A 22,885-nucleotide genomic window follows, 5' to 3' on the forward strand; every position below is an offset into this window, starting at 1 on the left:
CATTCAGAGCAGACACTCCACTGACTGGCATGACCCCAATATGCTGTTCGACCAAAACTGATCCCACCATCACCCAAACCCGATTACGGACCCACTGTGACTGAATCCTCCTCCGGCAAGTCATCAAGCAAATCGCGAGCATCTGCCGTTTATTTTTACATTTCACGCTCGCTGCTGCATTACTTTGTAATTAATGCGGCAAATGGTTTGTTTGCATATTGATTACAGCGGCAAAAAGCCAAGCGCAGGTCAGTCATTTAAAAGCATTTGTGCTCCATCACACTCGCCCCCCTTTTCGAAGGCAACAGAGCCAATCGAACGCTTCATCCAGTGGGCTATACCATGTCCTTCTTCATTATTTACCATCCGTGAGTTCCATCAATAGTTTGAAAAACATCGTAAGTGATTTCAGAAACTGTGAAACTATCGCAAATGGTTTACTTCGAATATGAAACAATAGTAAGTATCAGGGAAATTTACAACCAAATGACTCGACTAGCAGATACCCGTTTTTATTGGCTAACCTCACTTTCTAGCTTTTATGGTTCTCGTCTTAGGGGTTAAACGTCTGACTTTAGTTGATCAAAATTTTAAGAAAAAATTTACTTTTTTGGACATTTTGGTGCATCTTGTTCAAATTGATTGACTTGGCCATAAACCAATGTTAACCATAAACCAATGCTAAAAGAAAATTGCCCGATCTGAGCACTAGAAAATGTATGTGTAATGAAATTTGCAGCGTCAATTGCATTCGTCTAATGGCCACATATAACGAAGGAGCCCCAAGGACATAGACCACTCATATATCCTTTTCTGAAATGGTGGACAAAAGGAAAGCTTTCTTTTCCGCATGTGTGAAAAAATGTATATGAAAAGTTACCCAATAAATTCAAGAAGCGAATCTAAGATGGTAGCCGACTGTGGCATACCTTTTATTGTTTTGTAAATACTGATTCGGCTTTGCCTGAAATATTAATAACATTGCTATTTAAAAGATACTTTTATAAAGTTTCCGAAAATGTAGATTTAACATGCAGATTATGGTAAATCCTAAGATATTGTAAGTAAGCGAGATAGAAGCAATTTGGTGGAGTGCATTTATAGGAACATCATCCTTAAAGTTCCCGCAAAAGCCTCTTCCCCAAAATGGAAAATTTTACTGCCGAAAAGTCAGTGAAACCCAATACTCAGGAAAATGGGTCTCCAAGGAGCATAGCATACAGTATGTACCCTTCAGCTTCGTCTTCATTTCCATCAGACGTACCTATTTTATCTTTTTTCCACCGTGGCTTCCGAAGATTCCGGCGACGACGTCGGTTTTAAATTACTCAAAGAAAATGAAATGTTACAACAAAAGTGAGTTTTAGCTGGCAAATTGAAAAAAAATGGAAGTCGAAAAGAAATTCACACGGAAGCTGGCGGAGTGAATCGAATCCGAATGCTTTACATGTTTTCCTCTAAAATGAAAGAAAGTTAATTTAATTTGAAGTCTCGAATGTTTGGCTGACAACATGGCTCAGTATTCAGCCGATGGCTAAAAAGCTAATAAACGCGTTGCCATTACCAGCCAGGTGAAAATACGGCTGATTTTGGGGTCTTGAGTTACGGGGAAATTCCTTCCTACCCATTGTAAACGAGAATTGTGCGCCTTATTATTTATAAAAAACATCATTTGTCATACTATTCAAAATTTGGATACTACATTCCCTCGAAGAATGGATGCATTGCAATTTATAAAGCTGCCTTTCCATTCCACAAAGTACTTATGCGCACATATGTATCTTGTATCTGCATATTTGTGTTTGAATGCACATGTGTGTGTGTGTTGGGTTGTAAACGTAATTTAATTTAACCAAAAATGCGTTTATCAGTTATTCGAGTGCTTACTGTACTTGAAGCTTAAAGTCAATTAATATTCAATTGAAATTTTCGATACTTTCTGTCGAATACTAAGTGGTGTTGTAAATTAGCCAGAGACAAAACACTAATTGAATTAAGCGGATTTGCAAATTTATTGAACATGATTAAAGCAATTGCATTTTGGCTGGGCTTTACCATATTTCCGTGTGTGAGTGCCTAATTTTCCACTTAATCACTATTACATAGATGGGCAGAGATTTCTATAACAATAAAAATTACCTATAACACCTTTATGTTGAATTCTTAATACTCACCGTTTCATATAAAATAAAACAATCGCAATTCATTGGGAAAAAGTTGATTTATTTCCATATTGAGCAAAAGGAGATCGTCTTGAGCCCTACTGTACTTTTAAATATTATTGTTCATATTGTGATGAAATTTAATTACTTTTTAGAGTGCAGACATTTTAAATTATTCATTATTTTCTGAATGCACATATGTGGTACATACATACATATGTGTAAGCCTGCTGGAGTGGGCAGTTGTATAACCAGCGCACGCAATAAGAAAAATTCCAGTTTTTAATTAAATTTGTACGGAAGTGAAGTCGTATTAAACGGAAATGTTGAACAGTTTGAATTCAGACCCGGCCGTCACCTCGTCATCATCATCAGCAGCATCATCATCATCACCATCAGTGCCATTAATATGAGAATCATTGCCAACCTTCATTTTCGCAACATCCGTGCCTTTGTGTTGCCTGTCAGGTTGATTTTTGCGCGCCCGATTCAATTTTCACTTAACTCAATTTAATGGAGGCGGTGGCGAAAAACATACTGGAATTCAAATCCGTTCAAAAAACGAAATTCTGAAACAGCAAGCAAAAACTTCCAGAAAAATGTCAGAAAGGCCACATTGTTGATCAATTTATTTTAGTTTTCTACTAACTTCAACAGTTTTGTGGCTTATTGTTAAAGCCAAACTGAGCAGGTTGAGCTCCAAATTTCATCGAACTACGTCCTGTGCTGTTGAAATACTCCTGCTCGCCAAGAATACGCCAGTTTATATTTCTATTTGGATATTGTGCAGCCAGAAGAACCCAACGATGTCGATGCAACACCATAACTTGGCGGCCAAGAACTACCGGATGGAGACGGTGAATCGCACAATAAACATGCGTGCCCGGAACAAAAAGGAAAAGGAATTGATTGGTCGCTCCTCAGAGATAACGGAGACCAAGACTAAGGCCAAGCCGAAAGCTGAAGCTACCGGCAAGCGGATATGTCCACCGCGTAAGCATCCGGAACGCAAGACGCGAGAGGAGCGTACCATCGAGAAGTTCCGCAACATCGACTTCTTTGGCCAGCGCGACTCGAACAACACACTGACGGTCCAGAATCTGGAGTTTCCCGACGTCAACGTCAAGCGCACGGAGCTGCACAAGCGCGACGAGTGCGGCAAGGTCGTCATCCGGGCCAGAGGACGTGACTTCGAGAGCTCGAGCAACTCCCACTTCAGGGACGGCATCGAGACGGTGAAGCTTCGCAAGAGTGTCTGCTCCACGACGAGCACGGCAAAGGATTCACAGAGCGACAGTTTCCAAAACCGCGGGTCGATCAGGGAGTCGTCCGAGAAAGAACCCGACTCGGACGAGCTAGTTGACTCCATGCACTTGCCCTCAACGCGACCGCCCCATTTCAAGGGCGAGGAGTGGCGACGACCGTGCCCGGCCAGCTTCGTGGCCGGTGCACCAAGGCCACGCATTGGCCGATGTCCCAAGAACTACGAGCAGCTGGCCAAACTGACGCCCGCCAGGCAGAAGTTCTTCCTTACCCAGGATCCGCGAAAGACTCACTGCCTGGTCAATCCGGTGGCGTTGCGCCACAAGCCGCTGACCAAGGAGCAGGAGTTCAGCCTGATCAGTAAGCTGGTCAAGCATGGAGACAATCTCTGCGCCAGCACCGCATCGGAGACATCCGACACGCACATCTGCGAGGTGATTGATCTGCAGAATCCGCTGCGACTGGACTTTCACGGCATGGACTACAAGACGACGTACGAGCAGGACGAGGTCGAGCAGCAGAACGCGCTGACCTTCTGGCGCGTCCAGCGCTACATGGCGCGGCGAAAGGCAAAGAAGAACACCAAGGTAAATGTCGAGGCCGAGCTGAAGCAGGAGCGTCTGGCCGTGCCGCAGCGCTACAATACGACGATCAAGGACACGCCCGTAGAGACGCCATCGCCGCCGCCATCGCCACGACTGGTGCATCTGTATCGCAGTCCGGACAAGCCGGCCAACAAGCTGAAGATCGAGGAGGAGCGTCGGCGACGCGCTGCCCGCTACAAGGACATCTATCTGCGAAAGAAGCAGCGCGAGGAGGAGCAGCTGCAGGAGCGGCGCAAGCAGGAGGCGGCGGTCAAGGAGATCGAAGGACGCACGGTCGCCGAAGCGGATCTGCGTGCCGATGTGGCGGTCATTGACGATGCCATTGAGCGCAGCTTCCGCAAACACGTGGAGCTCAAGCCCATCATCCGAAAACGCAAGGTCTTCCCCAAAACCCTAACCGAAACGGAGCGCCTGAAGGCCATCATGCATCGCGAGGATTGTGTGCGTCGCGACAAGGCGAGGGTCACCCAGCAGTTCTATCTGGAGCGCACTGGCAAGCACAAGTACATGCCGGATGCGGAGCAGCAGCTGGCCTGCGACGAGAGCATCGAGGGCAGCGTGGGCTCCACGCCCAGCGAGCAGAGCAGCGACGACGAGGACTACCTGCAGGTGGGCAAGATCGGCGACCAGTTCCAACTGCGTGGCTTCCACTTCAAGCACGGCGACGGGCTGCGCGGCAAGCTCCATCGCCATCAAATCATGCAGGGCCAGCGGACGGTGAAGGGCTGTCTCACGCGCGAGGATTGGCTCAATCAGCTGGTGCCGCACAAGGAGCCCATCAAGCTGGACGTGGAGCGCGGCATTATCAAGGTGGGTAACGCCAGAGCATGTTACTCATCTTATGCGCATATTCTTTTCTGCACTTTTTACAGGTTCTTGACCCCGACGACCCGAACTTGGACCTCTTCCCACCGGAACCGCTGCTGGTGCGTCGTCGGGAACGCCAAAGCGCGGTCAGGGAGTTCGTCCAACAGAAGCTTGGACTCCACTACCACCGACGACTGCGCAAGAATCTGAAAATAGTCAAACCGAAGCCGGCATACAATGTGAGGAAGTTTAATCTCATCCGCTACGTCTTTCCCGAGAAAGTGCTTGTGCCAGACGATCGCATTCCGGTGGAGGAAATGGAGGTGCTCGATGCCACAAAGGTGAACACCACGCTGGAGTATCTTGATTTGAAGCAGCAGTTGGCCAAGTCCAAGCGCCAAAAGAAGAAACTTGCCCGGATGCAGTTGCTCGGCCTGCCCTGCATCGAGAAGGAGCAGCTGAGGGCGGCGGATCCTTGTCTGGAGGTGGAGGAGGAACTGGACGTGGACTGGGTGCCAACTCCAGAGCCTCCATACAATGAGGGCGAGAGTCAGTCGCGTCAGGAGGGCGGATGCGACCGACCACCAAGGGTACCTTGGAAACCCACTCAATTCCTGGTTCCAGAAAATGCTCGCAGTGCTGAATACTCGGGCAGTTCCGGCTTACAGTGCGCAACTCTTGGCCAGGAAGGCACCGCCATGGAACGTTATCCTGGCGGCAAGGAGTCGCAGCCATCACGTTGGCGAGGAAATATGCCTGCACCCAAGGAGCGGGAGAAGACCCTGACGATTCATCCGCGCCGGAAACGTGATTACGCCGCCGAGCGAGTTCCGTCGGCGATTTTCAACGAAGTGCTGCAGAACTCCGCCCTGCCGCTCCTGGAGCAACCGGAACCGGAGAAGCTGCGCTTCGCCAATGTGAGGACCAAAAAGCGACCATACACAGAGATATTCGAGGCCAGACACCACCACGACCACTGGGCACCGACCCAAGTGAAGAACGTCCATGTGCAGTATCAGCCGAAGACCGTTATGCCCGAGATTACAAAGGTGGAGAAGAAGGTCAAGCAGCCGGTGGCGAAATTTGCGCGTGCCAAGCCGCCCAGCAGCAAGTACGTCAACATGGACTTGACCATGCCCAGCTATGACTTCGACAAGATGATATCCGAGCACCTGGCCGCCACACGGACGGACAACAAGGAGGCTGCCGGCGAAAAGGTCCCCGATCTGTGCCGACCATACGACTTCGTCTTCCACTCGCGCGATCCCGAGGATCTGGCCAAGCTGGACTTCCCTGGGCGCAAGCAGTATCTGGATCTGCTGCGCGAGACTCGCGAGGCCATTTACGAGACCAAGGACATCGAGCCAGGCGAGGAGCGCCTGCTGGTGGATCGCAAAGCGGTTGTCGCCGAGCTGGAGGAGGATCTGAAGAGCATCGAGAACTGTCTCAGCTCGTTGACCAGCTCCGAATGCACCGATCTGTCCAACGACAGTGGTAGCTACATGGTCATCGAGGACAAGACCAAGCTGCCCCTCGACTACATCCGCAAGCCACTGGTGCCCTTCGAGGAGATGCGACGTGCACGCTTCCACGCCGCGGTGATTGACGTGAATGCCGAAGAGGAGGATCCCTACCGCATGCTGCCCTTTTCTGGCCAGCACAAGGAGCAGGCCGATATGCTGGGGCCCAAGGACACGTTTTTTACCTTCAGCACCCGGCTGCGGAACAGCCTTCGACTGCGGCTGGAAGTCGAGGTGCCCGATGTCCGCAAAACCCTGCTCGGTCCGGGAAACCACAAGTACTACGGAGCGGTGATCACCGACCTGGACGAGAACTACATAGAGGAGATGAAAAGTCGCGCCACCATCAAGTCGTTCAAGTTCAAGACCAGCATCCAGCTGCTCAAAGACGCCATGCGGCTGAAGTACGAGTCCTTGCTTATCCAGGGCCAGATGGTGCGCACCAAGATCTACGATCGCATGAATGAGCGCCACTGGGTGGACATGAAGAACACCAAGAACCTGTACGAGGCACTCTTCGCCAAGTGGAAGAAGAAGGAGTACAACGCCGCTATGACGATGGTGTACCAGGTGAAGTCCTACTACGAGACCACCGACAAGCTCAAGCAGGAGTACCGCGAACTGGAGCGGGAGCTGATGATGCTCAACATGGATATTGTGTTCATCGAGGGCCACTGGATCCGTTGCATCATGCTGCAGAACTTCCACTATCTGATGGGCGACCAGGACTGGCGGGCGGAGAACGATTGGATACACTTGGTCTCCAAAGGAACGCGCAAGAACAGTGTGAAGAGCGATGCCGACGACGAGCAAGCGGCAGAGGACATGGAAGAGGAGGACATGGAACTGGAGCCGTATGACGTGTCCATTGCGAAGCGAGCCATTGTCAACATTCGGGTTCGAGACAAGGACGATGCCTGGGCCATCCGCGCCTTCTACTACGATGTCTACATGCAAAAGGTCCATCCCATCCTGCAGGTCTTCCCCGACGCCGAGTCCTTTTTGCAGGGCATCGATAGCCTCAAGAACAAGACCTTCATGCTGCTCCTGGAAATGCACTTTACGTTGTCCATTCACACCGAGCTCCAGGGCCGACTGGAGACATTCGTCGACTGGTGCACCAAGGATTTGAAAGAGAAACAGGAATACGTGGCCCGCAAGTCGGCCAAGAAGTTCTTCATGGAGGACCGTGCCCGCGAGATGGAGCAGCGAGTCCACCAGTACCTGGGCCGGCCCATCGAGGAGACGATAGCGGACGAGGACTTCAACAAGCACCGCGCCGTCCTGGCCGAGGTGTGGCGCCGCGTGGTTCCGGACTCGGTACGCGGCACCAGTGACGTGCTGCCCTGTGCCGCTGACATGGTGGCCGCCATCAGCGATGTGGTCATGGAGATTCTCTCCAAGTTCGAGCACATGGACATCGAGAAAGTACGGAGCGTGGAGGCCACGCTGCGCAAGCGACGCCGCTACAGGGAGAAGCTCTCCTACCAGGCCTACCAGGTGGAGCGCCGCATCGACATGGAGATGAAGAAGGTGCGCCGCAACCTGGAGCCACCATACCAAAAGCCCAAGCGCGAGGGTCGCCTGCCAAGGCTGTACCTCAAGAAGAAGATCATACCCGAGGAGAAGGAGGTGATGGTGATATCCGAGAACACAAAGAACTTTGTGCGTGCATTCCGCGAGGACGGCTACACCGGTGACCAGATCACCCACACCTCGCTGCTGACCGTGGACAACATGCAGGAGCAGATCGTCCCCTTCTACTTCGACCACTTCCTCAAGCTCAACGGCTACACGCCCAACTACAACTTCAGGACCAACGTTGATATGCGCGACGGTCCCGAGTTTAGTCGCCTCAAGGTGCGCGAGGTCCTGCCGGATGTCCTGTCCAGACTGGAGAACTGGGAGATGATGCACAAGAAGATCATGGAGGAGAACATCCAGAGGAACCCCAAAATGTACGAGAACGTGATATAGCTTAACATATTTTCTAACTCATTCAATAGATTAAATTTCAAGTTCACTATCAAAATCTTTAGAGATATTTTCTTATCAGCAGGACCTCTTTGGAAGTACGAAAAAAATACAAATTTTAGAAATTGTATAAAAATAAAACATATAAAATGGTGACGGTGTTTTGTATTTTGCAATTCTACCTGTGAGTTTTAAGTTTTCCAGCTAAACAGGCAACTTTTCCAGGACAGCTTTCACTACCGATGCAGCTGACGTTTTTCCGTTTCGCCTCCATAGTCCTTCCTTAATATCCTTACACATTTCTTCTTTTTTTTTTGCTGGCCCGTCCTCCTTCGTCATTCTGTTTGTTTGGCTAGGCAACAGCTGCGACGGTAATTTTAATTTTTTACCTGACGTCTTACTTCATTGCCACTTGCATAGACTTCTACCACCCACCCTCCCGCGGCATAAAACTTGCATAGCTTTTGTACTATATTTGCACATAAATCACACAAGTTTCGTGGCAGAGCATTTTCATTGGCGGAAACACGGGACAGTCAGCCATTCAATGTATTTCCATTGCCGCAAAACTACAGGCAAGTTGGAAAGTCTGAAGGCATTATCTTAAATAGCCATTGTATATTTAGCCACATTGAACTCCATTGCAGATGGATATGTATGTAAGTCAACATTTCGATCAATCGGGGAAATCAAAGTCCTTGCCGGAGGAGTAAGAATCTTGACTTGTCCTCGCACAGCGTTACACAATTTCCATTAGCGGCTAATGAAGCATTAAAAAGCGAGAAAAAATCCAAGAAAATGGGAAGCCAACACGAAATACTTAACGCCATATTTTTTGAGGGAGTGCAAAAAGCACATGAGCGAAGTGAGTTGGGAAAATAAAATAAAATAAAATCAAATAGGAGCTGAATAGAATAAAGAAAGGAAAAGAAAGCAGTCTGGCTGGCTGCGCTGATGGCCCAAATCCCAATAGACGGGATGGAGTGGAGTGGAGTGGAGTGGTGTTGAGGGGGGCCAAAGTGAAATCGGCGAAATATAAAAGCATCACGAATTAAATACCTTTTAGCAATTAATCTGCTTAGCTAATGGACGTTTCCACTGTAGACTGTGACGACATCGGTTGGCGCAGGGAGCTGGGGAGGATTTACATTAGGCTTATGGCAGGCTGACCAGTCCAGTGGAACTCCATTGAATCGCTTCTATATCCGCCGCCGCCCGTCCGATTTCATTCAATAAACGCACTGAGACCGCCATTGATGCGCGCTGAATCCGCAGGATACTCAAACTATCTGCACTTGTAAGATTGCTTTTTGGCCATTGAACTGGCCGAGGAAACTCATCGCGATAGTTGCTCTTTTTAATTGATGCCGCCAGTTAATTTTTAATGCCACTTTGGGCTTCAGGTTTGATTCGAGTCCGTCTTAATGCGATTGTCCTGTCAGGATCAAATTAATTATGCGAGTAAGGGGTATCTGATAGTCGAGAAATTGAAGTCTTTCTTGGGTTCTCTTTTGCCTAAGTTTGCTTAACTTACTCCTAATATGAATTAGAATATATTTTCAAGTGCTTTTAATTGCATTAAAAATTGAGATTTTGAGTATGTGTTGTACATTTTGATTTACAGGGAGGGATGCAGGCTTTATTGTTACCCCCTAATTACACTTCATAATCCCAAAAAAATGCAAAGGACTCGAATGGAAAATTGTATTCAAACTTTTGCCGGCCAAATTAATTGAAACTTTATTTGGATTATTAGCACACGGCCAGTAAGTTCAACCAGTATTAAGCGCTTTTTAATTAGGTTTCTCTTTTTAATATTTATTTATTTTTTTTTTTTTTTGTTTGCTGGGTTTCGAAGGGGCTGGTGGTGTGGCCTTTGAAGTGGTCATTTTAATGAGTGGCGGGTGGAAAATGGCAGTGGGTGGAATGGCGGCGGAGTACTTCATAACTGTGTGTTAAATGTTAGACCAGAAAATAAAATGAACCGAATGCAATTAAACTTTGAGCTGGAGGAAACGGTGAGGCAATAACGAAATGGAAAGCACATGAAATGCCATTCGAGGCAATCAAGCGAAAAATGTAAATGAAAATTGACAGAAGTTTTCCTGGCATAACGAAAATCACTCATGAAATTTGATTGACTGCATCAATGAGTAAGTGACTTTAACCACTGACAGATGAACCGACTCTCACAGGAGAAACTGTTCGTTTTCCTGCGGAAACGTTCTGACAAGCTCCAAGCTCAACTTTTCGCAAAGCCGAGAGTATCCAGCCGTGCCCCACCCTGTCGTGTTTCTAGGGCTCATGAAAATTGACAATCAAATTGCAAATAGCTTTATCTTGTAGTTTGTTTATTTATTTATATCATTTCGTTCACTTTCTGTGCACGGCAGGAAACAATGAGTTCGAGCGACAGGAATGGTGGATTGGGGCGGATGGCGGCCCGTTCCGTCCCGCTCGCATGGCCCCAAAATGTGGCCAATGGCCACCATTCTGGCAGGATGTGCCTGTGGGTGTGTGATTGCCTGTCCTTTTTGGCCTGTTATCCTTGGCTTATGTTTTCAATTAAATTTCCATACAATTTTCATGACATGATGAACTACCTAGGGCCAGGAACAGATCCAGCGCCAGGACTCAGGACTCGATTTTCCTCTCAGCTGTGACTGACTGGACTATTGTGGCTCCGTGTGCGTGTGGGCATGTCAGTCAATTTATTTAATAACAAGCGCACAGGACACACCATATATATATATACATACATTTTATGTATATATGTATGCATATATACGCAGTCAGTCACACGCTGTATGTTACATCAGGGCCACGGCAATCCAACTCCTGTTCCATCATACAAATCTCTGTGGAAGTTTCTGAATAAATCAAGCGCCAAATATTTTATTTCATTTTATTCCCACTTTCATAAAATAGACGAAAAGAACAGGAAATGCGCAACACATCAGGAGTTCCGAATGAGGGGGTGTTATGCCAAGTCTGGAACAAAGTCGGAAACCAATTTGTGTATCAGCCATTACGCATGGCAATCGTGACTCTGCGTTCTTAAATCGTCAATTATAACACCTCGAATTATATAAGCTATAACGTAGTATTACTATTTTCTGTGCAAAGGGGTTACTTAGTCATATTTGTTTGTTATCTGCATGTAAATAACAAAAACTATATAGCTTTAAGCTTATAGAATCGCGTTTTAAAATTCCCATGAAAAGGCGCTAAACCTTTATCAATAAATATTAAAGTTGATTCGATCTAATGGCGAAAATGGCATACAGAAACAAAAGCAGCGAAGAAAGCAAAGGAAAAAGAAATCACTTAACCCTTGAGCAACCCCGACACATGCCAAATTGACTTGGGTGGGTTGGCGACCCTTTTATCCAACTTGAACTCAAATTCAGTCGGCGGAAAGGAGCCAGGGTATGAGGTAGTGCGGAACTCAAGTCAAACGGAATATAAATCAGTTTAATGATTTCACTGCAAAAAAGAAACAAAGCGAAGGAGCGGAAACTTGAGTTTGCTCTCTCTGCCAGGCGCCTGAAATCGGAATTTGGCAAACAGTTTCGCAAACATCGATGCCGAACCTGCACTCAAACATTTCAGCAACAAGTGGGGCTGTGCGTCTTTAAGATGACTCATTTTACTGTAAAAACGAGTTCGAATAGTAACGAATCGCAATACAATACAATTGTGGCATAGGGGAGACAAGGACCACATGATGTAGTCCTCTACATCATCTCTATCCATCTCTTTCTGTACGCAATAGTTATAAGGAAAATAACGTATAATGGATATATAATAATGTATTTAAAGATAAAAGGAAGGATTATTTACTCTGTAAAGTATATTTCTTTTATTTCTCATCAAGACCCAATCCTATTATTCTATTTTTTTAAGAAGATTGTTTTATACCGAAGATGGTACTCAAAATAACTTCGAATATGTTTTGAATGCTCCATTAATTCCGATCCAAACCCAACACTGGACCTATGGAAAACGGATGATTTATGTCGACCTGCGCTAAATCCAAATAAAAACTTATTTTTATTATGCTCTCAGTGACAGCATCGGAATTTTTCAAGCGCACGGGCCAAATCCCTTCACAATATCTGGACCCCAGTGCTCCTTGCAGCCCAATAAGCGTCTCCTGCTTTTCCGCCGGAGTGTAAAAGTACGAAAAACATAAATGCTGTGAAAAAAAAACCGAGTCCATATGTGTGTGGTGGGCTCGTGAGTGCATAAAAAGTAATGCTGGAATAAAAATACCTGAAATATGCTTACAGGCTGGTAGACACACACACACCCATAAGTACACACACACACACACACTTTTACGATTGCTGAAGGAGTAAAAATTGTAATTCTAGGGAATGTAGAGTGAATTTACACGCTAAACGCGGCCCAAAAGAGAGCAAGCCAGGTCATTAAATGCTTGTTGGCCAGGTGGGGGATTTCCCCGCCAAGACACGCTCGTAGGCTCCCCCAAAAAGGTTTTACATGTCATTCCCCTAACACACACACATAGTGGAGAGTCAGAAATTGACATAAATACATAATGAGCCACAATTTCGCCCCACATGTGGGCGAATCCACGAGGGGCCGGGCGTGGCAGTGGCCAAAGTGCGTACGGCTAAAAATCATAAACTTTTACTTTAATTTCCCGCCGGAATTGGCCCAAGAAACCGAGGCAATAAGCGAGTACACACACACTACAAACACACCACACACACACACTACACACACACCACACACACACCACACACACATGGCCAAGTGGGCCAAGAAAGCGAGCTGTCAACAATTTGCCAACGCAGCAGCGCCTAGTTGTTTGCCGGTCATGTGCTCGGTGGGGTGTGGGTGAATAGATTGGAGTTCAAAGAATCTATCGAACACGGAATGGTGGATGGTGCAGGGCAAATGTAACTGGCAACCGCTGTTGTAAGACCAGGTTCCTATATTAGCTAATTGCCTGCGTGGGAAGAAGCTGCGCTCTATCTTATCGGATGCAATTTTTATAATTACCGAAAATTGATGTTGTTAAAACGAATTCTTCGGGAATTGCCTGGGAAAGCACTGAAGTGATATACCCCGCTTGCAACCATGTGCAGGGTGTCCACGACTTGACATCGACCTGCTCTAATATTAGGGCCAAGTTGTTGGCTGACAAAGTTCACGCGAAGGCGATGGAACGCCATTCCCGTGAGACATTTTCAATTATTTATTATTTATGTCGGGCGGTTGGGGGAGGTGGCCGACTTCATAGCTGGCCATATGTGTCGTGTCTTGTTCCGTTGACAAATTTGCAGCCCGATCCTGGCGAGCTTTAATGCGGACGAGGAAAGGACACGAGGACAAAAAAGAAGCTAAGGAGCCAGGGCTCGGAAACAGACAGACGGGCTAACGTGGAAATTTCGTTAAGAAAATTATTTACATTTGCAAATTTTATGAGCTTTGTTCCATCCGAGGACCAGTGAGCTGGTGGGCAGGTGGGCGGGTGGGCGGTTCTGGCTCTCACATGTCTGCATGTTTAATGTAATGCACAGTGCTCCATACTCCACCACGCCCACCGAATTCCCACCCAGCCAGGACTCGCTGCTCCTGGCTCCTGACTCCTGGCTCCTCTTACCCCACACACGTGTTGTGCTTTTTAACCGTATTAAATTACATCCCTGTTGGCGTTTATTAATGGCGCAAACTTTTAATGAGAATGTGCATATTTAATTGCAAAGTCAAGAGAAAAAGACAGCCGGAGTGGGTGGTGGTGCGCTGGCAGAATGTGGTGCTGGCCTAGCAACCGCTAAGATTCCCTTTGTTCAGCGGGGTCACCACTCATCTACCATCCACCAGATTCGGAGCACTTGCTTACCTGATTCCCGGGATAACCGGCGTGGGACTGCAAATGGGAACGAGATGGGTTCTGGGAATGCTACTTAGCGGCAACATCTCATCAGCATTAATGTGCCCTGGTCGTCGTCATAATCAGCGCTGAGGTCGCAAACGCAAATTGCCTCAAAATTTCCCAGTGTTTTAGCCATTCACAAAGGTGGACTAATTTAAAGGGGTTCCTGGTTTGCCTAAAATGGGATTCGGAGGCACTTGGGCCATGTAAAGCACCAGTCAGGGGAGAAGGAGTAGCTCCTTGGAGCCTAGTACTCAAATCGCCGAACGAGTTTGTCAGCTTTATATAAGATACTTTACAGCCTACACTATTTTAAAGTTGCCTTTATACAAAAATGTATTTTATATAAATTCCTAATGTAAACATGATCTTTTGTTATTACCCATTTTCCAGAAATAAACTTAAGCTTCAACAACATTTAAAGTTTTCATCATTCATATACATATTCATCACTAAAATACGTAGTACGTTTTAAACTATCGCAACATTGATGAAATGTTAAGATTGTTCGACCAACACATGTTCGCAATTCGATGAAAATTGTTGATTGCCGATAAAAGTCGTTTTGTTAGCATGCTGCGTTTTTATATTCGTGTTGATAAGAAAACAAATCAGGTACCTATGTATATTCCTCTTTCATTGGTCTGACTCACTTTACTGAGAATCATGCGGGAACTTTTTATAATTATATGTTGTGTTCATGTTTTGTTATCTTGTATTGGCAGATTCCGTACTTAGAAGGTTAACGTTTTTGTAGCATACTTTTCATTAGTGTTTTTATATCTTAAAAATCAAAAACGAATTATAGAATAAAATTTCTATAGAATTAAAGTTTTTTTGTTATGTAGGATCTGAATCTATTTTAATTTAAGTGATTATATTTTTTTGATATTTTTTTAAACGGTTTTTAAGTTTACAATTGAATGTTCTACTAGTTGTTGAAATTACAATACCTAATTATTTATATTGAATGATCAAGAGAGGAAATGAATAAAACGTCGTCTCATTTCCCGTTCCGCCGAATGAGAACAATTAAAGAAATTAAAACTTTTTGGGCAAGCACTCGTATTCGCAAGATAACGGAAGCCATTAACTTACCATTCCATATGATCACGCTTCCGCCAAAGTCGCAATAGTATGTTCCAATATTTTTGTGGAAATACCGATAAGGTGTGACAAAGTGCTTCATATAAAAGGCGGTTCACTTGCGAAACAATCATTACAGCTTATTGGTCTGTGTACAAGACTTAATATTGTGCAAGCAAAGGAGTCGCAAAAAGGAATAGCTGTCTATAGAATGAAATACGCCATAGGTAACGAATTTGTTTGTGCACCCTATAGACCGAAGCGTCTACCAAGGACTAAACCATCTTATTCTTGCAGTAATTGCCTGTGCCGCCCTTGCGGTGGCCAGCATCAATGCCGCCAGTGTGCCGGGCGTGCATCCGGGCGTGCAGCCGGGCGTGCAGCCGGGCGTTAGGGCAATCGACAACCAACTCTACCGCAGTTATGTGTGCGTTCATAAGCCCGATGGATTCCGCGCTTTGGTCCCCGGAAGTTGCTCCCAGTACTACGAGTGTCAGTCAGGTGTGGCCCTTGTCAACGTCTGCTCGCGCTTCTTCGATGCCAAGGCCCAGGGCTGTGTCAACTACAACACTGGCTGCATTGAGTTTCAGCCTGCATCGGCAAGCTCTCCTGTAGGAGGCTCGATCGCCGCAGTGCCGTGTGCGGAGGAAACTACTACCTGTGCACCACAAATCACAACTACAACAACATGTACACAACTTATAACAACTACAACAACCTGCACGCCATCTATCACAACCACAACCTGCGCACCAACAACCACAACAACCTGTACACCAGCCAGCGTAACAACCACAACAACCTGTGCGCCAGAAATTACAACTACAACAACATGTACACCAGTAATTACAACTACAACAACCTGTGTACCAACAACCACAACAACCTGTACACCAGTTTCGACAACAACATGTACCCCAGAAATTACAACTACAACAACCTGTACACCAGCTTCGACAACAACATGTACCCCAGAAATTACAACTACAACAACCTGTGCACCAACAACCACAACAACTTGTGCACCAACAACCACTCCAACCAGTGCACCAACAACCACTCCAACCAGTACACCAACAACCACAACAACCTGTACACCAGCAATCGTAACAACCACAACAACCTGTGAGCCAGAAATTACGTCTACAACCACATGTACCCAAGAAATTACAACTACAACAACCTGTGCACCAACGACCACAACAACCTGTACACCAGCTACCACAACAACATGTACCCCAGAAATTACAACTACAACAACCTGGCCACCAACAACCACAACAACTTGTGCACCAACAACCACTCCAACCAGTGCACCAACAACCACTCCAACCAGTACACCAACAACCACAGCAACCTGTACACCAGCAATCGTAACAACCACAACAACCTGTGAGCCAGAAATTACGTCTACAACCACATGTACCCAAGAAATTACAACTACAACAACCTGTGCACCAACGACCACAACAACCTGTACACCAACAACCACTCCAACCAGTCCACCAACAACCACAACAACCTGTACACCAGCAATCGTAACAACCACAACAACGTGTGCTCCAGAAATAACAACTACAACAACATGTACACCGGAAATTACAACCACAACAACCTGTACACCAGCTACCACAACAACTTGTACACCAGAAATTACAACTACAACAACCTGTGCATCAACGACCACAACAACCTGTGCATCAGAGACCACAACAAGCTGTGCATCATCAACAACGACAACGGAATGTGGACCCGTAAACGGAGTCTCCGGTTCTTCGAAGGCGAGGCCAACGTCTGTGCGACCAGCGAAACCCGTGCGCCCTGCCGTTCGTCCCGCATTGGAAATCGATGAACTGTCGGCTCCCCAAGCCCACGAGCTAACCATCTCCACCTATACAAAATACGTGTGCCGCAAAAAGCCAGATGGCTTCATGCTGGCGTCCCTGAAGAGCTGCTCCGACTACTATATCTGCCGGTATGGAAAGCCACTGTTGGTGAGCTGCGGCGATAAATACTTCAACGCTCTGAAGGGCATTTGCGATCTGCCCGAGAACACGCGTTGCGTGCAGCCCCAAGCATAAAACTTCACGATGACTTCCTAAACGAAATCACCAACGAATTAGCCTCTAAGAGCACTACCTGACCCCACCTTGATATTTGTGCCCGATCGATTCTTTATCATATGTATGTACTAAAATTTCAATATATGCAAAAGCTAATACAAGCTAAAAAAAAGTTGGGAATTATAAAGTATCCGTACTCCTTTTAGTTCAAAGCTTAATAAATACGTGACAACGCATTACATTCAAATTAAGCCCCGTACGTACATTTGGGTCTTAAAGGGAAGAACAGGCTGCGAACATACTTTTAGCCACCAGCTATTTGCCAAGACACGTCTGGCAGTGGAAAGAACAAAGGTGCAAAAGCACAAGTTGTGCTCTGGCTTTTCCAACATTTTTATGTAAAAGGCTTAAGCGTTAAGTCTACGGATTCGCGAAAGGATTGGTGGACAAATTTGTTACGGGCTGCGATTCCCCACATTTTTATTATTGTCTTAGATGAAAACAACGGGCACTTATTTTTATTATGTTATCCAATGTAATTGCCATGGTCCGAGCTGAAAGAAAATGATGTTGATTAGATGGTGCTTGTAAGGATATGGTTATTATATAGAATATATAGATATATGTAGGCCATATGTGGTGATATGTTACTGAACGAAATTTCTTTTCCAGTTGGCTAAAATCAATGACTAAACGTCGAAAGTCAAAGCTCGCACAGTAGGCGGTCAAAAATCAGTGCCAATAAACAGGAACAGGAATGAAAAATTCGCAATAAAGCACAACACATGACCCTCTGCCCCCGCAGCCCGCTTATAGCTCCTCGCTTTTTCGCGTTCTTTTTGGAAACGGAAACGCTCGCCAGGTCTCTAAAATAAAATCGGCTTTACCCTTTTGCAACTGTTCAGAGGGGAGAGTCGCCTCTGCAGCTGAAGAATTCAAATTAGAGTTTTGATTACAATCGAACGCCACAGCCGCCGCCTCCGCCTGCCTTTTTGCAAAAGATTTATTGAACTGCCACGCCCCCTCGAACACGCTAACCGGCCCCCTCCCCCCCCTATCAGCCACTCGCATCCACCGAAAGTCGGTTTTATTGCCAATGCGCGGCACTTTGTTTTGGGTCCTAAGAAAATTTCAATTTGCCCAGCATCCCGAGCACATGAACAGCGTAACGTACTCACCTTGTATTACATTTCTTGGGTAATGGCTCACACGTTTCTGACATCCTTCTGAAGCCTAGCATGTGTACAAGCCATACGGCCAACACGCTGGGCCGCTTGGTCCGCATCCACTGGGTCCACAGCAGGTATAGGGTCCTAGCGAGAGGGCGCAAGGACTACACCAGGGTCCGCACCATGGTCCACAAGGACCCGAAGGTCCGTAGCCATAGGGACCGCATCCATAACCGCACATATTGTTGCTTCGGGAAGAATACGTTACAGAAACACTAGTATTTTTTATTCAAAACTCACCTAGGCTTCACGGATTCAGAAACGGAAAAACTTAAGGTGTTAAATTGGAATTTGGGAAGTGAATTTTTCAGAGATTACCAGAGCTGTTTTGGCCTGACTAGAGAGCTCCAGATAAAAAATCCAACTGATCGTTCACTAGCGGCGCACCTATAGAATTAGAAAGTTCGACTTGAATACTTTTTCATGGCATACTATAGATTATAAAAAGTCAAATTAAGATGGTGAACAAAATATTGAAACTTTTTAGCAAATAAGTATTCCAAATATGTCGAGAATTACACATTATTTATGTGCTCAAGATTTATGGCTAAATGTTTATGATAACAGTTGGTAACAAATTGATATTGCTTTGTCCTGTCCAGAAGCCATGTTCCGTAACCTAGTTGACACATAAAATTGCGCGGATTAAATACCCCCAATTGTGAAATGCAAAGTTTGGGTAAGAAGCAGCCTGGTGCCTCCGGCGAAGCCAAAGGGATGCCGGAATGTAAGAGTTGCCGGAGCAATTAGGAATGAAAATGCCGCGGAGATCCCATAAAAATCAACGAGCCGAGAGTGTTAAATTTAATAATACAATAACCAAATTGGCTCAGGGATCTTTAAATTTGGAAATTTAAATTAACGACGACCGGCGAAGGAAGCAAAGCTCCAATCAAAGCCAACTCCAGTTCGGCGGTGGTGGGTTCATCGGGGCCAGATTCGGTGGATTCGACCGGGTGGTTGAATGGGTGGGTGGGTGTTCGTTCGAAGGGCAACAGCTGCCAGGATCTCCCCTCTCTCTGGGGATAAATTAGTGGTTTTGGTCTCTAATATAGTCGTCTGCTCGAATGCCCCTGCCATTTGTCATTTGTCAGCACCCCTGGCGCCTGGCGCCGTTTTCTTGCCGCACTGATTTAATATTTATTTTATTAATTCAAAATTAACATAAAAAATTTTCGGAAATATTTTGACACTTGGCCTTCGCATGCCGTATTTCTTTCCCGCCCCCCGAAAAATCCGGAGCTTGTGGGGGGTGGCTTGTTATTATTTTGACACTTGCCAAACAATTGGCATGCGAAATGAAAACCCAGCTGCCTCCAAGGAGCAACAAAAAGAACAGAACGTCGTCGGACTGAGGGAAAATTTTATTATGGAATTTCGTAAATTAAATATTTACACGACAGCTGTGCGAAGGTCTTAAGCCTGTTCGGGCGCCATTGGGAAGTTTATATACATGGCTTACCCTCGTTGATTCAATATTTTGCTTGGGCAATAATTGAATTTAATAGATGGCTGGGACATTCCATTGGAAATGTGGTTGTGAAGAGGTGGCATGTATAGTTAGTTTTCTTTCCGTTGCGATTAGCTCTTTAAGGGCAATAATTTAATTACCCCAAGAAGTCAGCTAACCAAAGTCAACAGCTAAATTGGGCGCTGGAAAATAAAAACAAAAGTAAATACTTCACGAGCAAGAAAAAAACAAAAACGAAGGTGCGGAGCGAAAACCATTTGAAACGAGCAACGTAAACTCGCTGAATGTTGTGTCACTAATTCAGGTAATTTGTCACTTTATTTACATTTTAAATGAATGCGAGGATGGCGAGGTGGCGGGGGTTTGTTGGTGCTTCTGGTAAGGACAGTAAGTAACCGAGAGAAAACCAATTTCCATTTTCATTTTGCGGGAAACGCAGCAAACGGAAGACAAAAACAAATGAGTAGCTGACGTGCGGGCCAAAGCACGAAACACGGCATACAGAAGCAGAAAAAACCCTTTTCCTGCTTCGCCGCCTTCTTGGCCAAAGGACCTTCCACTCCCCTCACCCTTCACCCCACACCCACAATCACACACACACAGAGAGACAAAGTGTCGAAACCAAAGGACAGGCGAGTAAAAAGGACTCGGCCACGACCAAGAAATGCGATTAAAATTTGAACATTGAGGCGAAAGGCAAAAGACGCTTTTGTGGCAACCGTCACAGTCGGCAGTCGAAGGGTCCTGCCTTAATTTGAATGAAGTGGCAACATTGATAATAGCCCGCATCTGCCGGAGAAGTCCTTAAGCTGCCTCACGCAGCTTCCCTTTTTCTTTTTTACTAAAAGTACCAATACCTCAGTAAGCACTTAAAAAGACAAAGGTGTAATCATCCTCCAGTTAAAACTTTTTTTTTTTTTTTTTTTATTAATATTTATTAAGTGAAGAATCCGTACATCTTAATATTGTATCTTAACATCACAGTGTGGAGAAATATTCTTATCAATTACCAAACACTATAAAATAAAATAAGTGGAGTAGGAACATAAATGAAGAGTTTTTACTGCTGCCCAATTGTCTTGGCGAAGCCTTGCCGTTTAAGTCTTCTCAGAGGTCGAGCGGGGATGACACGTCTTCCAAGAAGACTGCTATGGCTCAGTAATCTGTCACTATATCGACTTGTATGTCTCCCAATTTGTGACTCAACTGTGTGAATATTGAGGTCTTTATGGAGTGTAGAGTTACGTACATACCAGGGGCAGTTGGTTATTTGTCGTAATGCGCGATTTTGCATCACCTGGATACGATTATAATTCGATTTGGCTGCAATTCCCCAAATCTGGATCCCGTATAACCATATCGGTACGATACAGTGCGCATAGATAGCTCTTTTGCACCTCATCGAAAGAGTGCTCCTTCTATTCATGAGCCATCTCAGCTGTTGTGATCCAGTTATTACTAAAAAAAAATTAAAATTAAAATAAAGACTTTGCATTGCTGCTAATTATGGGTATTGTTGTTGAAACATGGAGCGTTTTTCGTAATTTCTTGGCCTAAAAGTATGCTATTCTAAATTCTAACTCTTCACATGAAAACTGATTTAACTGAACTAATTGACATGAAATATACGGGTATATTGATTTTAAAAAATATTAAAAAAATAATAGAATGTTAATAACAATATCTAAAGCCATCTAGTATGAGAATGAAATGTGTATCGCCTGCCTGGTTATATAAAATGTATAGAATACAGTGTATCCCTATTTTGCCAGTAGGCATAAACATGCTTTGAATATGTGCGCCTATTTGGCACTTAAGCTATTATTTTGACAGCTAATAGTCTCTACAACCTAACCCGGTAAAAGCGTGAGATTTTAGTCCCGAAAAGGCTCCTCTTTCCGTGTTTAGACCATCTCGAATGGAGCGGAACGTATCCAAGGGCACGTTTTGGCAATATGCACGACAAAGGTACGTTTATTTGTGGGTCCATAAAAGGTACATATACACATACGTGTGGCCTGGATAAAGGGCCACGTTGGCGGAGGACTCCGATGTGTTTGCTCCTCCCTGATAAATTTATGAGGCGGCCTGGTCATAAAGGACATGACGTCCTGCCAACAGGATCCGCTGAGCATTTGCTCGGCTGATTGAATTTTTCTTTGCATATTTTCTGAAGGGCGGCTGCACATTTTTCTTGGCAAACTAATGGGAATCTTGGAAGAAAGCAGAGGCGCTATCTCTATTGACATTTAATTATATTTTTATATTTAATATTAGCACCAGAGATAAAAATGTTTAATCACAAAATGGCTAAAATACATTTTTTCCTCTGAATCTATTGCATGTGAACTTTGATTGCTTCACTAGAGTAAGTAAAGAGAGTAGATGTATTTATTTTATTTAAAATTAAACATAAAATCAATAATTAAAATAAGATACTTCTTACATATTTTAAGACTTGAGTTGTTGAGTAGCTTACTTACTTCCTTTTCGCTTAAGGCGTTGGCTCAGATACTCTTTGCTTCTGGGCATGCTGCACGTTTACTGTTTGTCTTGTATTAATTAATTTTAATTCGAATTTTTGTCTCTACCGCAGACTGTGTATAAAGCCGCCCGTAAGTATTTTATGCTCACGTATGCATAAATGATAACGCCCCTCGTCCTCGAGAGCCACAACTCTTGAGCCGAGTTATTCACCGCAAGCCAAGTTGTGTGCTCTGTTAAGTGGTGAACGCATCCATCCCGATGCCACACCGGCTCCTTTGGCCGATCCTGTTGGGCTCTGTTCCTGCTCCTG

General features: G+C 45.3%; 2 protein-coding genes and 1 long non-coding RNA gene across 3 annotated transcripts; 2 read left to right on the top strand and 1 right to left on the bottom strand.

Annotated features, from left to right (window-relative positions):
- The first annotated feature begins 2,790 nt into the window (after window positions 1-2,790).
- Window positions 2,791-8,389, top strand: LOC6613596. Its single transcript, XM_002038029.2, has 2 exons — window positions 2,791-4,840; window positions 4,903-8,389. The coding sequence occupies exons 1-2, from the start codon at window positions 2,969-2,971 to the stop codon at window positions 8,332-8,334; spliced, it is 5,304 nt and encodes a 1,767-aa protein (XP_002038065.1). The 5' UTR covers window positions 2,791-2,968; the 3' UTR covers window positions 8,335-8,389.
- Window positions 8,390-15,466: 7,077 nt separating this feature from the next.
- On the top strand, window positions 15,467-17,624 carry LOC6613597 (mucin-2). Its single transcript, XM_002038030.2, has 2 exons — window positions 15,467-15,552; window positions 15,623-17,624. Exons 1-2 carry the CDS (start codon window positions 15,537-15,539, stop codon window positions 17,404-17,406), a joined length of 1,800 nt encoding a protein of 599 aa, XP_002038066.2. The 5' UTR covers window positions 15,467-15,536; the 3' UTR covers window positions 17,407-17,624.
- Window positions 17,625-17,900: 276 nt separating this feature from the next.
- Window positions 17,901-19,010, bottom strand: LOC116801711. The gene is made up of 3 exons (XR_004362184.1): window positions 18,858-19,010; window positions 18,567-18,805; window positions 17,901-17,942 (listed from the first exon to the last, which is right to left on the bottom strand). It is a non-coding gene; the product is annotated as an uncharacterized LOC116801711 (long non-coding RNA).
- Window positions 19,011-22,885: the final 3,875 nt, after the last annotated feature.

This window comes from Drosophila sechellia, chromosome 2L (assembly GCF_004382195.2).
Source record: "Drosophila sechellia strain sech25 chromosome 2L, ASM438219v1, whole genome shotgun sequence".
In the NCBI taxonomy this organism is placed as follows: domain Eukaryota; kingdom Metazoa; phylum Arthropoda; class Insecta; order Diptera; family Drosophilidae; genus Drosophila; species Drosophila sechellia.

What these genes read in the sequence shown, in the direction of transcription:
- LOC6613596 (XM_002038029.2), top strand. Translation starts at nt 2,969, where the DNA reads ATGTCGATGCAACACCATAACTTGGCGGCCAAGAACTACCGGATGGAG. An exon ending in TGGAGCGCGGCATTATCAAG is followed by an intron (nt 4,841 to 4,902) that starts GTGGGTAACGCC and finishes CACTTTTTACAG; the next exon opens with GTTCTTGACCCCGACGACCC.